At 54.0% G+C, this 16017-nt stretch overlaps 1 protein-coding gene across 1 annotated transcript; it reads left to right on the top strand.

The window, feature by feature from the left end:
- Positions 1-130: 130 nt before the first annotated feature.
- LOC132243729 (uncharacterized) lies at positions 131-6786 on the top strand. The gene is made up of 13 exons (XM_059714123.1): positions 131-1014; positions 1561-2279; positions 2534-2664; positions 2979-3107; positions 3504-3583; positions 3737-3839; positions 3939-4034; positions 4226-4333; positions 4759-4894; positions 5316-5410; positions 5588-5740; positions 6503-6660; positions 6774-6786. The coding sequence occupies exons 2-13, from the start codon at positions 1562-1564 to the stop codon at positions 6784-6786; spliced, it is 1920 nt and encodes a 639-aa protein (XP_059570106.1). The 5' UTR covers positions 131-1014; position 1561.
- The last annotated feature ends 9231 nt before the right edge of the window (positions 6787-16017 follow it).

Below are 16017 nucleotides of genomic sequence, written 5' to 3'. Positions count from 1 at the left end.
CATGTTCATGTGATTTTAATGTCCCGTCTTGTTCCTGTTAGTAATCATCAGGCGCCGTTTGGAGAGCGACAGCAGAACCGGTTTCGTGGAGGATTTCGCTCTGTGATCTCTCAGCCTGGAGTGAGCAGGTCAGGATCGGTCCTTGGGCAATGCTGCCGGAGACGCCGGCAGGGGTCGAGCTGGGAGGGGAGCGAGGGGCTCTTGTGCTTTCAGGCCTGTGGCCCGCGTCCAGAGAAACTGTGAAGCATCAAGACGGAGCCGACAGGACCCTGCCCTTGGCGTGAGGGGCTGAGTAACGCTCCCTGCAGTCATGTGTGTCGGGTGCAGGAGCTGGGCATGCTCTGGATGCCACCCCCTGCTGAGGCCATGATGAGAAATGTTTCTCCTTGAACTCTGCATGTTTTATCTCCAATCCAGAACATCATTTCTCACACCGGTGTCGTACCTCTTCCCAAAGCTACCTGGGACAGGGCTCCCCTCCCCGCCAGGATGGCTGGAGCGCGGTGCACAGCCAGTGTGGACTGGACCCCGGTTACAATCCACTTAGAGCCACCAGTCTTGATGGCGCAGAGCAGGACACTTGGTCTTTCCTGGGCACCAACACGCATGGAGTAAAGCTGCAGGCACAAGCCAGTAGCGCCTGTGATGTGGAACAAGGCCAGTGCAGGGTGGCAGGAGTTTCTGTTGGGTGGCAGGAAAGGGCCAGGAAGAGAAGATCAGGGAAGAAGAGGGGTCCTGGCATGGGCAAACAGAGAGGGGACTAGGCGGGGGGGAGGAGAGGTGTAGTTTTGTTTTGGGGGAAGAGGCTGTGCACAAGGATGGCTTCCAACAGGATGGCATAGTCCCTTTCAGGGGTAGGCGTCCCCCCATCGGCGGCAGCGACTGCAGCTTGAGGCAGCGAGGGACATCCATCGGAGGAGAGGCAGGAGACCTTAGTCCAGAGCCGGAGGGAGGAGTGCGGCGTCACCAGGGCCTGTGAGCACCCGCCCAGCAGCGCTCCATCCCCCAGGGCAGGTGAGGGGCCTGCAGCGCCGGGGGGGCTTCCCGTCTCTGTGCAGGAAATGTAGAAACGAGCAGAAAATCCAGCCCCTGCAATGTGGGCACTCAGCCCCTGGTGCTCCCTCACACCACTTCCAGCGGGTTGGAGACATCCCCAGGTGCTGAAGCTCCCCACCCCTCCCAGCCCAGCCAGTGCTGCCCAGACTGAGCGTGCAGGGAGCCCCAAGCCGTGGCGCTGCTGGGCTCCTGCAGGTCCCAGGAAAATGGCCCCTGTCCTCCTCTCCTTGGCATTCCCAAATGCATGGGCACTCAGCCCATGGCCAGTCACGTGGGGTGAGAGGGGAGTAGAGGAGCAGGGAGCTGTGTGTCCAAACCAGCTGCAGGTCTTGGACCCTAAGACAAGGGCTCTCCCCACCTGCCAACCCTAGTGCCAGGGAGGCTGTGGATATGGCTGTAACCCAGGGTTCACCTGCCTGTGTCTTGGATGAGCAGAGGAGGGGGTGGATACGTGTGAAGGGGATGCTTTGAACCCCAGTGATAATTGCCCCTGTTGGGTGCCAGGATGGACAGGCTGCGGCAGGTGCTCAGGAGGAGGTCGGCCAAGGGGCTCTCCATGGGAGAGGAGAGCAGCAGGGAGCCTGGGCAGGAGGAGCGGGGCCCCACCTGCCGTGAGGAGGAGGGGCCCATCAGGGCAAGGAGGTGGCTGTGCCCCATCTGCTGCCGAAGTAAACTGGCAGCTCCCAGCGGCAGGGGAAAGGAGGGAAAGAAATCAGCCACCTCCAAGTCCAGATGGAGGTGGCCATGGGTGCGCCTGGGCAGGCGGGAGCCAGCGCCATCACAGCTCCCGGCACCCGAAGAGCCGTGCAGCTCCCCTCCTGGGTCATGGGGCAGCCTGGAGCCCGGCCCTGCAGCCCCGCAGCAGGAGGCAGCCCCGTGCCAAGCCGGGGACGAGGGCCCAGCTGCCCTGGGGCAGGAGCTGAGCCAGGCCCACAGCAGCCCCTGCCTGAGCCGCAGCTCCTCCTGGGATGACTGGCACACGTCCCAGGAGTCCGGGAGCACCAGCCCCAGCACCAGCTCCTCCTCCTCCTCCTCCTTGGACTCTGAAAAGTCCCAAGAGGCCCAAAGCACGAGCACGAGCACGAGCAGCAGCTCCTCCTCGGAGGACAGCGATAGCTCGGAGGAGTCCAACACCACCAGTTCGACCAGCAGCTCCTCCTCGGAGGACTCCAGTAGCTCCCTGGAGTCTGGGACCAGCCCGGCCCCCGGTGCCACCTGCACAGGTGAGGGGAGCCGCTGGGGCCAGAGGTCTCAGCACCTTTCACTAAGCGAGGCCACTTGGACCCTCCATGGGGCCGGGCAGGGGGATCCTGGCCAAGGTGAGGGGGCTGAGCCGCACACCTCCCTGGCACGTCCTGGGGCAGACAGGGGACCCTAGTGCTGGTGGTGGGAGCACGACACCATCTCTTCCCCCGACACCCACTTTCCTTCCCCTCAGGGGCACACGAGTGACCTCTCCCCTTTCCTCCGTGTGCAGTGATTCCCAGCCCAGCCGGCGAGGAGCTGGAGGAAGAGGAGGAGGAAGAGGAGGAGGAGGAGGAAGATGGAAGGTCCCCGGAAGAAGCTGCCCTCCTCCTTGTGAAGAAACACCTGCAGGACCCCGGGGAGGTATGAAACTGCCCCAGCGGAGCCGGCACCCAGTCAGTCTTCCATTCCCCCATGCGGCCCATGGCAGGGGGTCACCCCCTGGGACCCAGAGCCCGCAAGGGAGCCCCGGGGCGCTGCTCGAGGTGGGTGTTTGTGAAGCCCCAGCTGGGTCCCTCCCTCCACGGACACTGCCCTGCTCTTTACAACACCTGCCCCGAGGAGATGCATCTCAGCTCCGTGGGGGCAGAGGAGGCCTGAGTCCCACAGGGGGCTTGCGGAGGAGCAGGAGGCTCCTGGCTAAGAGCCTGCTTTAGCCCTGGTCTCGCTCCTGGTAGATGCTGGACGGGAAGGACAGGCAGCGCTTCCTGCTGGCCATCATCAGCCTGACCATCGCCGCGGACCAGAGCAGAGAGGTGGCTGTGGAGCTGGAGGACCTGAAAGCGGCCGTGCTGGAGAGGATCGTGGTGAGTAGCACGGGATGGTGTGGGGAGAGGGAAGGAGAGGAAATGTTGTCTCGTGAGACCAGGAAGGAGGGGAGAGGTGGAGCGGGATAAGAGAGAGAATGGCAGGCGCGCCTTTTCCTGGGCATGACATGGGGGTACTAGATGAGGGAGATAGTGGTCGATTCCTGACCTGGATGTTGAGCGTTGGGCAATCCTGCATCTGGAGGGCAGGGGAGGGTGGGATCAGGAGAGGTTTGAGTGCCATGCTTGCAAGGCCGTTGGAGGCAGAGGGCCAGCCCAGCTGGGTGGGTGGGAGGGGGCTGGTTGGGATCCTGCTGCCTGCGCCTGCAGCACTGGGTGGTCTCCCGTGGGGGATGTGGCTGATCCTTACCTCCCCGTCCCCTTTGGGGCTCACAGGACCTGATGGAGACCATCTCAGTGGAGGGCGACCGAAAACACATCCTGGCGTACAGCATAGACGCCATCCGCTGCCTCAGGTACAGGGACCTCTGCCTGACTCTCCTGACTTTGCTGTGGGCCAGGGGGATCCCCACTGCTCAGGCCCAGCTTTCCAGGCTGTTTCCTGCCCACCCCAGTGCCACCGCCGCCCCACATAGCTCAATCTGACGCAGGCTCCTCTCTCCTCACAGCGACCCGAAGCTCAGCCTGGAGCCAGCGCTGGAGTCGCGCCTCCTGCGGGCCGCCGTGGAGAAGAGCTTCCTGGCCATAGGGCGTGAAACCCATCGAAACCAGGTAGGTGCCCCTGCCACTGCCAGGTCCCACAAGCCACCCCCTGGCAGGAGTGGCCCCAGGCTCCGTGGCACTGACCCTCGGGTCTGCCTCCCCTTTCAGGTCGTGCAGCGACTGTACGAGGAGTACCTGGAGGGCCTGCTGTGCTGCGTCTTGTCCAGCGCCCCCAGCCTGGGCAAGCTCTACTCCATCTGGGAGGTGAGCACCGTGCAGAGGGGCTGGGCTCGGGCCGGGACAGCTCCTGCCCTGTGCACTGCAGCAAGCCTCTCTCAAAGCATAAGGAAGATGGTCAAGCCCGAGCTTGAAACCTGGGTCCTGAGGAGGAGGATGGCCAAGGCTGCTGGGTTCAGCAGGGCATGTGCCCTCATCTTAACATCTTCCTCCCACAGCACTTTACATCGTGGACTGAGGCGCCGGATGCCCAGCACCATGCACTGGGCATGAAGATCATGACCGGCGCCATTGCCTTTGCTGTGCAGCTCCTCCCACAATTTGAGGTCAGTGAGCCCCTTCCTTCCCCAGTGTCCTGGTCCCCTGCCTTTGCCAGGGCCCTCCTGGGAGAGTGGGGTCAAAGCTGGACAAGGAGCTTCACTCCAGGGCTTTGCTTCTGCCTCAGTGGTGCCCCTGACTCTTTACGGGTCTCTTTTCCATGGCCTGCTCTGGGCATGGTCAGCCCTGGACATGGGGCCTACTAGCCCTGGAGCATGAGGCACGGGGAGTGATCCTGGGGCCCCGAGCAAGTCCCTGGGCTGCAGGTTCCCATGGGAAGAGAGGGCTGTCATGCTCTGGCACTGTGGTCTCTGCCTTCCTGCCCTCCTGCTGGGTAATGCGGAGAGGTGGAGAGAGAGAACTGTGCCTGGGGATGTATTGGGGAAGGAAGGTGGGACATGCATGAACTGCCTGATCCTCTCCCCCTGCTTAGGGCTCCCCTGACATACTGGAGGTGGGGGACATGGCAGCCCGCCTGGGTCTGTCCATCAACGACCCGGAGGAGACCATCAGCTGCAAGGCCAGGGCGTGCATGTATTTGCTCGCTCAAATCCTCCTTCATCAGAGGGGTAAGGAGACCCAGCTGGAGTACAAGGCTCCGATGCCAGCAGTTTCCCTCCAAAAGCCTGGTCCCAGGTGCTGGGCCAGACGCTTTGTCTCCATCTGTCCATTCCCAACCTGGGAACAACTCAGGGTGTCGGCGTTAATGATTTGGGCCTCTTCACCTCAGCGCCGAGCTGTGGTACTGCAGCCTGTGCTAATGCACCTATCCTGGGTGTCTCATGCGGGAACCAGGGAGCCCATCCCCAGGCCCCCAGCCCAGACTGGTCCCAGGACACGTGGTGTCCATTGACTCCTGCAGAACAATGACCTTCCTGCTGGGGCCCTGCCCTTCATGGTGCCAGAAGGGCAGCCAGAGCCCCACTGGGTGGACATTGAGCACCAAAGCTAGGATGGCAGCTCAGAGCCATGTGTCTCCACTTGTCCTAGGCCAAGACATGCAAGGGGCAGAGGAGCTGCGGTGCAAGCGCCAGAACGATCAGAGCCAGGTCCAGAAGTACAGGGACCTGGCGAGAGTGGGAGAGGTGAGGATGGTGTGTGTGATGAAGGGGTTCGGAGAAAGGCTTGGTGCTTGTCTCCAGCTGGCAGGGGTCTTCCTGCGGTGGGTTACAGCCTTGCAAGTGTCCAGGGCAATGTGGTGCCAGCGCCAGAGATGGATCCTGTGTGTGGGTTGTAGCCAGCCTTGTGTTCTCCTGTTTCAGGGGCTGAGAAAGATCTTGCTGGAGGAGCAAAGGAGAGCTTTCCTGCAGAGGGCCCTTCATGCAGTTCGCAATGGACCGATGCACATCAGCCAAGCTGGGCTGGTTTTCCTGTATGCAATCTTGGGGGAAGCCGGCCGCTTGATGGGGCACAAGGTCAGCAGCCACGTTGGGGAGTGCGGGGAGGGAGGAGAGTGAGCTCACGGCCCCTTGGCTCTGTTCCACGTAAAGTTGCTGTCGTCCCATCACGACCTGTTGTGTGGGGACAACATGGAGCAGAGAGAGGTCACTACACACCGGAGTCTGAGCTCTAGCTCACGGTGGGGTCCATTTGTACTTCGCAGACTAACTCAATCAGTGACCTGCCCCTGTCTGTAAGGTGCAAATCTCCCTTGCCTTCTGAGCAAACTGGCCTTGAGGAGAACGGGAGGCCTGCCAAGTGCCTTGGAGAAAGGAATGAATTAATCTGCCTAGGCAGGATGGCACCAGCCTGTCCTTTGCACATGTCATGCCCCTGAGGGTCAAGGTCTCTTGCCAGGCCCAAAGATACACAGCGTGTTCCCTCAGGACAAGCTTCCCATTCCCAGTCTGCAGTCAGGAGTCTTTAGGAGGTGCACAGGTCCCCGCATGGCTCCATTTCTTCTCCTGCCCATGAACCTGTGCTTGCTCTAGGGAGAACGGAGGATTCAGGCACTTGGCGCTGCTGATCTGCCCCATTGCCCAGAGCCCAGAGCTGCCACCCTCTGTCTTTACCGCGATTCTCAGAAAAATGTTGCTCAAGGAACCTGCCCCCCATTTCCCTGAGCTGTTGCCAAGACCCCTTGGTTTCAGTCCAATCCCTGCCCCATGACCCCTCCCCACATCCCCTGTCCTTTCTGGGTGTAGGACAGGCTATGACCAGCTCTTGTACCTCTGCAGGAGAAAGAAATCCCCATCAGGGTCCTGAATAAAGTCTTCATTATCACCTACCTGAAGGAGCTGCCTAAAGATCTGCAAGGGCACAGCCTGCTGGTCACCTCCTCCAGCGCCATCGCCTCTCTCCAGCCGCCCACACTTGCTCCTGCAGGTACTGTCCTGTCCCCTCTGCCGCTGGGGAGCAGGGAGCAGTGGGAAGGGAGGGGGAGGCTCTTGGCACTAACACAAACCTGCTCCCTGCCGCGTGTGGGCAATTCTCCCCTCTGCCCTACAGGGTCCTGTCCTAGGATCCATCCTCCGCACGCAGGAGGCTAAGCACCATCTATTTTTTTTCCCCTCATTCAAATGTTCAGGCCTTTGTGTCCTGGGAAAGCTCCCAGTCCCCACTTCCTCACATCGCAGCCTTGTATCATGGTCCCAATGCATGGATTTAATCTTCTGCTGCTTTTTCTTACGCTGCGTAGCAACACCTGCAGAGAACCTCAACCCTGACAGCACCTCCATGAGAGAAGATGACCTCCCCAACCTCACCGGGAGCCCGATGGCTACAGAGAAAAGCTGCAACAGCGCTGAAGCCACCACACACGTCACCGACTGACAAGTCATCATCCAGTCTGAGCCGTCCGCCACAGCTAAGTCAGCCTCTGCAAGAGGAGCAGCCTGAGAAACCCTCGTGGTGAAGAACTTGAATATCTTCCAGACCAGCTCTGCAAAGGGCTGGGGAAAGACCAGGCACCATGAGTTTGTAGTGCCCAGGTTGCCAAGTGGAGGATGCTCTTGTTGTGTGGATGGCATTTTGTGACGCCTGCCTCAGGGCTTTCGCCGGTTGCCATTTGGGGCCAGGAAGGAATTTTTTCCCCCTTCATTTATGGAACCAACTTCGGGGGGTTTTTCGCCTTCCTCTGAGGCATCGGGACATAATCAGACCATCCCGGCGTCTGTTGTGTTAGTAGCTTGTCCTTGAATCCATCGAGAGCCATTCAGGGAGTGAAGAGAGCAAAGGCATAAACCACGTGCACTGTTGAACATAGATTTAGTGTAATGTGTCATGTTGAACATAGATGCTATAGAAACTAAGAGGAGATGTAGGATAATAAAGTTAAGCTTTAGTTTTCTTTTCTTATAAGTGTTGGTGTTCATCTCAAATTCCTGTGTGAAATACAATCTTATGACATGCAAGGTAAGAAAGAAGACAAGATGATCCATTGCTGTAGAGAACAGGGTCTACAACACACAGGAGAAACCTGGCATGTTTAGCTCAGAAAGTCAAGGTCGAGCTGCCTGAGAAACTGCTAATACTGTTCAATGGGAAACCACCTTTATTCCTCAACAAGTCAACGTTGGGTGGTCAGGGAGGCGTTTCAAGAAAGTGGCAACGGGAAAAGTTATCTCTGCTCCAGGTTGCCAAGGTGCTCTGGGTACATGTGATATCTCTTAGGAGATATAGTTGGAAAAAATGTTCTTTGTAAGCTTTTGGGCACAAAGACCCACTGCCACAACCAATAACTGTTCTCTAGGTTGGTCTTTGTCAAGACCAGAGGGAGAAATAGAAGAGAGATGGGGATGGGGAGTATGTTTCAGGAGCAATGGCTTTGTGGTGCTGAAGGCACTCAATGGGAAGGGAAGGACCCAGCTGTGAATCCCAGCTGGAACGCAGATTTCTCCAGAGTCTTTTCATTGGAATAAGCAGGGCCCTTTGCTACGCAGTATATTTTTCTGGTGAAAGTACAATGTGTACAAATGGGCCCTTGTAACAGGCTTCTCTGAATAGCAGGGGACAACCCCCTGCCTGCCCCACTCCCCCTGCGCGATCCATGGAGCCCATTCCAGGCTAATATTTGTACCAAGTCACTGGAGTCAAGATCTCTCAGTCATGGGGGCTGTGGGGTTTCTGGGGGTTTGAGCTGTGTTTGTTTGGTGTGGGTTGGGAAGACCCAGCTCTGTATCCATGCTGCAGCACAGGGAGCTTCCCAGTCTTTTCCACTGGAATAAACAAGGCCCTTGGGAATAAACCCACTTAGCCCCCCCCGGCACTCAGGGCTAGATCTGGCTTGCAGGGATCCGCGCAGTCTGGATCCAGACCCCCGCCTGCAGTTGTGGGAGCAGTGGCACCCGTGGTCGGAGCAGATCGGCGTCAGCTCAGGGAGCCTCAGGGATTCACGCAGCCGTCAGTCACCCCCCAGCGCTGCAGCACACGTCCATGGCGGCTCCGCACCCTGCAATTCAGTGGCGGTTCCTCATCTTGTCCCACCCCAAATCCCTGGCCCCTCCAGGAGCCCTGCAGACCACAGGACATGGCTCTGGGGACTGGATCCAGCTCACCGGCCATATTTTTGACACCCTGCTAGGAGCTGTTCTCACCAAGCTTTGAGTCACTGCTTTGGTTCTTATTGACGCCTCTCTCCTCTTCCCCCTTGTCCCACATGCGACCCCCAGACCTGGTTATGGCTCCCAGTACTACTCACACTGACACTGTACAAAAGACAGCATCCCTGCCTAACTCTGTTGCTTTTCCCTCATTCAGCGTCCCTGGGACATTTCCTCCCAGCGTTGCACTGGGAGCTCCTGGCTGGTTGTTTGCCCCCCTGACCTCAAGCACGTGTTCACAGTCACTGCTCTCGTGTGACATGTGAGGAGCAGGGGTTCAATGCCCACCCAGCCCCCTTCAAGACCCAGGACACCCAAAAGAAGGGAACGGAAAAGCTTGCAGTTGGTATCCAGGCCCGTGCAAAATCTCTGCTATGCTGCTATGTTTTCCCAGCACATTTGCACTGGTCCAGACAGATGGTGAATGAGCACAGGGAACAGTCCTCTGTGTCTGAGGCAGCTCAGCAAATGCATGGCACACCGCGCACCAGCCTCCCGCACCGACCGGAGCCTGCAAACACTTTCTCATCTCCTCAGGCGCAGCAGCCTTGCCCTGGGCTCCCCGGCACGGGGGGTGTGATCAGTGTTGGTGGGGGAGGAGGAGGACGTCGTCGCTGAGGTGCTGCAGTGTCCTGACACGGGAATTATATCCCTGGGTGCACATTCACCCCAGCCCCATGGAGGGGCTCTGCCTGCCCCAGGCATGTGCTAGTGCCCAGCCTGACACCTCGGGGCCACAAGTGATGTCCAACCAGCCCAGCTCAGCTGGGACTGATAGCGGCTCTCAGCCCGGCTAACAGAGGCTGGACTCGCTGGACATGACATGTGTGTCTTGGGGTCTCAATCCCGTGTCTCCCAGCACAGGGGCACTCCCTGGCGCTGCACTGAATGGCCGTGTGTCCCAGTGTGGCACCGGCATCTGAACCTCTCAGAAAAGGCTGTGCTGAGGGGATGTGGAAGGGGAGACTGGAGCCTGAGACTCTTTTCCTCCGAGGAGCAAACAAGAAGGGCCCTGACAAAAGCTTGGCACGTGATGCACATGGGGCTGCGGCTACGTGGCCCAGCCCTGCCCTAAGGAGGGCCCTGCCTGGATGCCAACAGCCCACGGCAAGCAGCTTGTCAGGGCGAGGGGTTGTGGGGTGGGGGAGATCCCCCAGGGAAACTCCAACTAGCAGCTGCAGAAGTGCTTGCCCTGCTGCTCCACGTGCCATGAGGCCAGCTGCGCTGCTGGGCTTGGCCTCACCCTGTGCTGCGTGGCACTGGCTGCACTGGTTCCTCAATTGAGTCCCTGCAAAGAGGATTTCTACGGAGGAGCTGAGCCCCAGGGGTTGGGTGTAGCAAACATAGCCAACGTTTGGCTGAAACTGGGCATCCAACATCATTTTGCAACACTGTACGAGATCTGCAGTATGAGACTTACGGGGTGGTCAAACACTGGAACCAGCTACCTAGAGCAATCAAAAATTGATTGCTTATTCCCAGTTCCCTATTTCTTACTCCCAGTGCCCAGTTCCTTTTTCAAAGCTAATCTAGACCTAACAAAAGCTTGTTCTTAATGAATTAAACATCTGAAACAGAGAGAATGTCATTAGCTATGCACATTTACTAATTAATATTGATAAAAATATTCTGCATCAAGTACAGAGCCCTAAATGATGGGTAGGTTTAAATGGGATTATGGGGCAAAATCCATTTTGGGACACCTCAGACTTCCTGTTGACTCCACTGAGGGACTGCCCTTGACATCTGTGACCAGAGACTTGCCTGGCTCAAAGCGTGGTTTGGCCGTCCCAGGCTGCCAATTGACAGCAGGCTAGCCACTGTGCTAAGTATATGGACCTGAAAAAGGACCTGGATTTTGGGCTGGGATTATAGCTAGATATCCTGTTTTGGGCACCCTCATGGCACATCTCTGTGCCACTGGGGAACTCTTCTGGACATCTCTGACCAGAGACTTGCCCGGGCCAAATGTGGTTCGGCCATGGCAGGCTGCCAATTTACAGCCCCCTGCATTGAAATGGGATTATTTGGGTGCACAAATTTCTCCATGTGGGTAAACTGAGAAAAGCCACTGCCCCAGGGCGCTGGGAGCTCCTCCTGCAGGGATGCACGATATGAGTGCTGCTAGATTTGCAAACACCTACGTGAGTCCAGATAAACCCAGAGATTTTCACTAGGAGTCCACAGTGTGCAAAACATTTGACTGTTTGGAGTCTTCCTGAGTTCTTTGCAACTCAAGAATTGCTCCGTTGCTTTGTTCGAGTCCAACAGTGACTGAAAGCTGAGAGCTGGCGTATCATGCCATTAATTGAATGTGTGGCCAGGCATCCCTGACTCTTGGAGCCCTGTCAGGTAATCTGGGCTCTCAGCGTTGGGGGAACACCGTGCTGCAGATCACCATGGTGTGGATCAGCACTAGATCACCTGACAGGGCTCTCAGCTGTGGGAGCTTGCTACTGGACACACCGGGCTTCCTCTGCATCAGCACTTTGGCATGATGGGATCTGATGCTCGATCCCACAATTATACCTTCTACTCTGCATGTGGCATGGCTAGACGCACAGTTGTGTGGCTTGTGCAACAGATGTCCTTGTGCCTTTACTGAACATCTGGCAGGGGTCTTTTGGTCAGTTGGCAGCAGCAGTGGACTCCACATCCTGGGTTAGGAACAGAGGCTCCTTGTACAAAACCCAATGAGGGGCAGGAGATATTGAATACAATCTACAACAGGCAGCACTGACCAGAGAGCTGTTGAGGGACAGCGAAGCATTGAGTCTGCCCTCCTGAGCGCTCTCATCAGCTCCCAGGTCATTGTGCTGGCCATTGTGGAGTCCACTCCATGTCTCTCAGTATAGAGAGAGCCCCTCACTCTGGTTGGCTTTTACAGGCTAGAGCCCATTGCTGCAGGTTGGTGTCTATGTGCTTTGGAAGGAAGGGAGCAGAGGTCAGTCTTCTGAGTAAAAGAGGGCCAGACGTGGTGGCCAGACATGGTTCCAGCCCTTTGCCCCTTTTGTCCAATAGTTTCCTGGTCTTGCAGCACCTACCCTGGGTGTGGGAGACCATGGTTACATTCCCTTGTCTGCCTGTTCATTGAAATAAACCAAACTAAATATTTTGAAGTCCTGTTTTTTTCCCCCAAATAAAATAAACTCAAGAAACAAAAATCTTTTCTTCCTCCATTGCATTCCTCTTCATTTAGTAAGTTTGTTTTAATTGAATGATGGTATAATAAAACCCAGGAGAGGACTAGCAAGTTGCAAGCTGCTTTTGCCTTTGACTATTAACTTTTTTTTCAATGAAATGCTATAGGGATTCAAAGCCAGTTTTGAAATAATTTTTCAGTGAAATCATAAGCTTCACAGTTTATGCAAAGATCAGTGAAACAGAGAAGAGAATGAATCTCTTTAAACCTGGGTTCTTTCCCGAGGAAAAACAAGAGAAGTATCGTAATTGCAGTGATTGACATACGGTGACTTAAACAACGATAAACCAGCTTCCCATGTGCTTTTAATCTGATCAAACTAAAAGTTAAAAATGTTACTTTATGTTCATATTCTTTTCAAACAGAATGTAGAAATGTAGTTGGTTATGTCTTGCTATTCAATTTTAATTTACTGGTGTGTCTAGTAGCATCCTGCTTAATTTCTCATTTTTAATTATTATAATTTTTTCTTGAACTGCGGAATGTGATTGGCATCCAGGCAAAGCTTTTCACAAGTAAAGAAAGCTTTAGCAATGTGTGAGGACCATTTTCTCCTTAGCCTAAAGGATTAATTTATGAAGATCTACTGTCTGGTACATCTGGATCATGAATTTTGGTAGCTGAAGGAACGATCCTGCTCTCTTAGGTGGAAAAGGAGAATGAAGGTAAGTGGCATTTGCTATGAGCTTTGTTGGCATGAAAATACCAGATTGAGGGGTGTAGACTACTGAGCATTAATGAATGTGTAGACACACCCAGAAATGCTTCCAAAAGAGGGCTTTTCCCAGCTTTGACTGAAGTTGTTCAAAGACGTTGTGTAGCCAGTCTGGTGATAAAGCCTCTTCTGTCAGTATATGCTCTGTCCTCACAAACCAACACCAGCCACTCTCAAAATGTCTCTCTTTGATATGCTTGCAGGCTGCTAAGGTGGGTGGTCTCACAGTGGCTTCACTGCTTCATTTCTGGGATTATCTCATGAGACTTGGTGGGATGACATTATCAAGGAGAGTGCCCCTGGTAGTGCCAAGGGTCAGGTGTAGATGCACCCATTATGGCACAATATAACTGGGCAGGTACAGCTACAGGGGCCAAGGCTTTATACTGAAAGCAAACTCTGGAGAGCCTGAGTTGGTGTTGGAAGCAATATATGTCCTTCTTTGTTCCCCCAAGGCTGAAATTCACCCTTCTGCTAAGAACCCAACAAGATATATAGTCCATTGACAGGGTTCTGCCCACCCAGAACTTACCTGGTTTTATAATAGGAGGAAACTGCTGCACGGACACAAGGCATGTTCAAATTAATGCAATGGTGCCCATGTACGAAGTTAGACCGCAGTTACTAAACGTGTAACCAAAGTGGTGCAAATTTCTGTGTTTATTGGTTTTGTATTTGTTCAGACATAACTTCTCAGAACAGGAGCAGCATGGTACCTAGTCTTTTTTTTGTGCTCTTGAAGAGGGAAACACATTAATGAAGCTGAACTTCATGAAAAGAGAAATGTCCATTAATATATTGGTTCAGTTTATTCTAGTTGGTTTCTGAGACTTTTGCTAAAAATGGCACAATTATTTGGTATTTGTATGTTGCAGCCACTTGTGATGTTGCAGCCAGGTATTTGTGATGTTGCAACCATGATGATCTAGGAATTACGTGAAAGGCAAGGGTTTTGGAGGGTGATATCTTTATTTACTGCAGAGTTATTCCAGATGATTGTTATGCATATCCTTGGGCTATTAAAACAGGAAACATAATTTCATAATTGCCAGGTGAAAAAAATGTTTTCCAAGTGTACTAGCTATTATAAAAGGTCAATTTTTCACCTTTTACATTTCCTCCTTTTTGCAATTCAAGGTAGTGGTAATGATGGGGAAAAATGCAAATGCAAAACTTGAAATGAAAATAAAAAGTGTTTTGTAATCTCAAAATGAACTACTTTAAGTAATGTTGCACAAGTTTGGGGCATCGTTTGAACTTCATTATTGGTGCTTGTGCATGGATGACATTTGCAAGCAAGAGAGCTCAAAGTAAAGGAAAATACAAGAAAACCTCAACTGGTTAGTGAACCAAGAAATGTATATTTCAAGTTGTGTTTTCTCAGAAAGGGCACATACGCTACCCTAAGGATGCTGCAGTAGAAACACCAGTAGACTAACTCCTTCTTTTTACACAATATAAAAAAGAGACATCACAGGTAATTATTTCCTACATATATAATTCCAGTGTTGGTTACATTACATATTCAGTGCATTGGTCTTTGTTAATTTTTCATATGCCTTCTCCAACTTCATGATGTATCTGTAAAAGCCTTGTATAGGGAGGTATTCGCTTTTTAGTGGATGACACTTTAGATCAGGGATGTCAAGCATACAGCTCTTAGGCTGGATCTAGCCTACAGCACCACTCTATCCAGCCTGCCCAGGTACTATAGACTGGAAGGTGGATAGAAAACTGGCTGGAGCATCAGGCTGAGGGGGTAGTAATAATGGCTTGATGTCTAGTTGGCAGCCAGGATTAAGTGGAGTATGCCAGCGGTCGATCCTGGGGCTGGTTTTGTTCAATATGTTCATCAATGACCTGGAAGGTGGCACAGAGTACACCCTCAGCAAGTTCATAGGTGACACCAAGCTGTGGGGAATAATAGATATGCTGGAGGGTAGGTCTAGAATTCACAATAACTGAGACAAATTGGAGGACTGAGCCAAAAGAAATCTCATCTGGTTCAACAGCACCAAGTGCCACGTCCTGCACGTAGGACGGAACAGTCCCATGCACTACTACAGGCTGGGGGCCTTCTGGCTGGGCAGCAGCTCTGCAGAAAATTGCCTGGGGGTTACAGTGGACAATAAGCTGAATGTGAACAAACAGTGTGCCCTTGTTGCCAAGAACGCTAACGGCATACTGGGCTGTATTGCTAGGAGTGTTGCCAGGAGGTCAAGGGAAGTGATTATTCCCTCTATTCAGCACTGGTGAGGCCATATCTGGAATAATGTGTTACGTTTTGGTCTCTCCTCTACAGAAAGAATGTGGACAAATTAGAGAAAGTCCAGTGGAGGGCAGCAAAAATGGGTCGGGGGCTGGGGCATATGACTTCTGAGGAGAGGCTGAGGGAACTGGGCTTATTTAGTTTAGGGAAGAGAAGACTGAGAGGGGCTTTAATAGCAATCATTAACTACCTGCTGGGTGCTTCTAACGAGGATGGAGCTAGCCTGTTCTCAGTGGTGGCAGATAACAGAACAAGGAGCAACAGTCTCAAGTTGCAGCAAGGGAAGTTTGCTCTGACTCTTATTCACTTGCACAGTTATGACTTGCCACTAGAGGTTTGGTGAGCAGGGGCAGGACTTGGAGCAGGACCCACTCACTAGTCCTGCTGGACACGGAGCGTACCCATCACTGCATCAGTTGCAGTGAGAGAAGCTTCCCTGGGGCTCTCTGGTCTCACTGAAACCAACTCAGCAGCTCTGCACTGAGGGCAAGGCTGTCAGGACTTAAGCCTGCCGGCCCTGCTCCCATTACAGAGCCACTGGACTGTTTCAGCCAGACCGGTGTGCTCCGGGCTTGCTGCCCTGGATCGTGCTTGCTCTGAGCTTCATGTAGCCTGATGCTTTTTTCTTTGCAGCTCAGGTAGTGCTTGTCTCCCGTGCCTCCGCTTTTGGGAGGCACCACTCTGCCCAACCTCCCCAAGGGGTGAGGCGCTGTGCCCAGCTCTGCTGTGCCCCAGCATCTCTGCTTGCCGTGAGTCAGGAGCAGCCACTGCATTCTGGGATACTGGTGGACTTAAACTTGGGCAGAATAGCTGTAGGAAGCGGCTACACAGGAATGGAACAGGAACAACATTAGGCAGATTGAAGATAATCCTGCCCTGGAGTTTCATAATTGTAAATGGAACAACGAGTGCTTTAAGCCACTATAAGGTATTAACATGCGGCCAGCTCAGGGGTTCAAAGATCT

The sequence above is a fragment of the Alligator mississippiensis genome, chromosome 11 (genome assembly GCF_030867095.1).
Source record: "Alligator mississippiensis isolate rAllMis1 chromosome 11, rAllMis1, whole genome shotgun sequence".
NCBI lineage: Eukaryota > Metazoa > Chordata > Crocodylia > Alligatoridae > Alligator > Alligator mississippiensis.
This window is presented reverse-complemented; position numbering and strand designations above follow the sequence as displayed.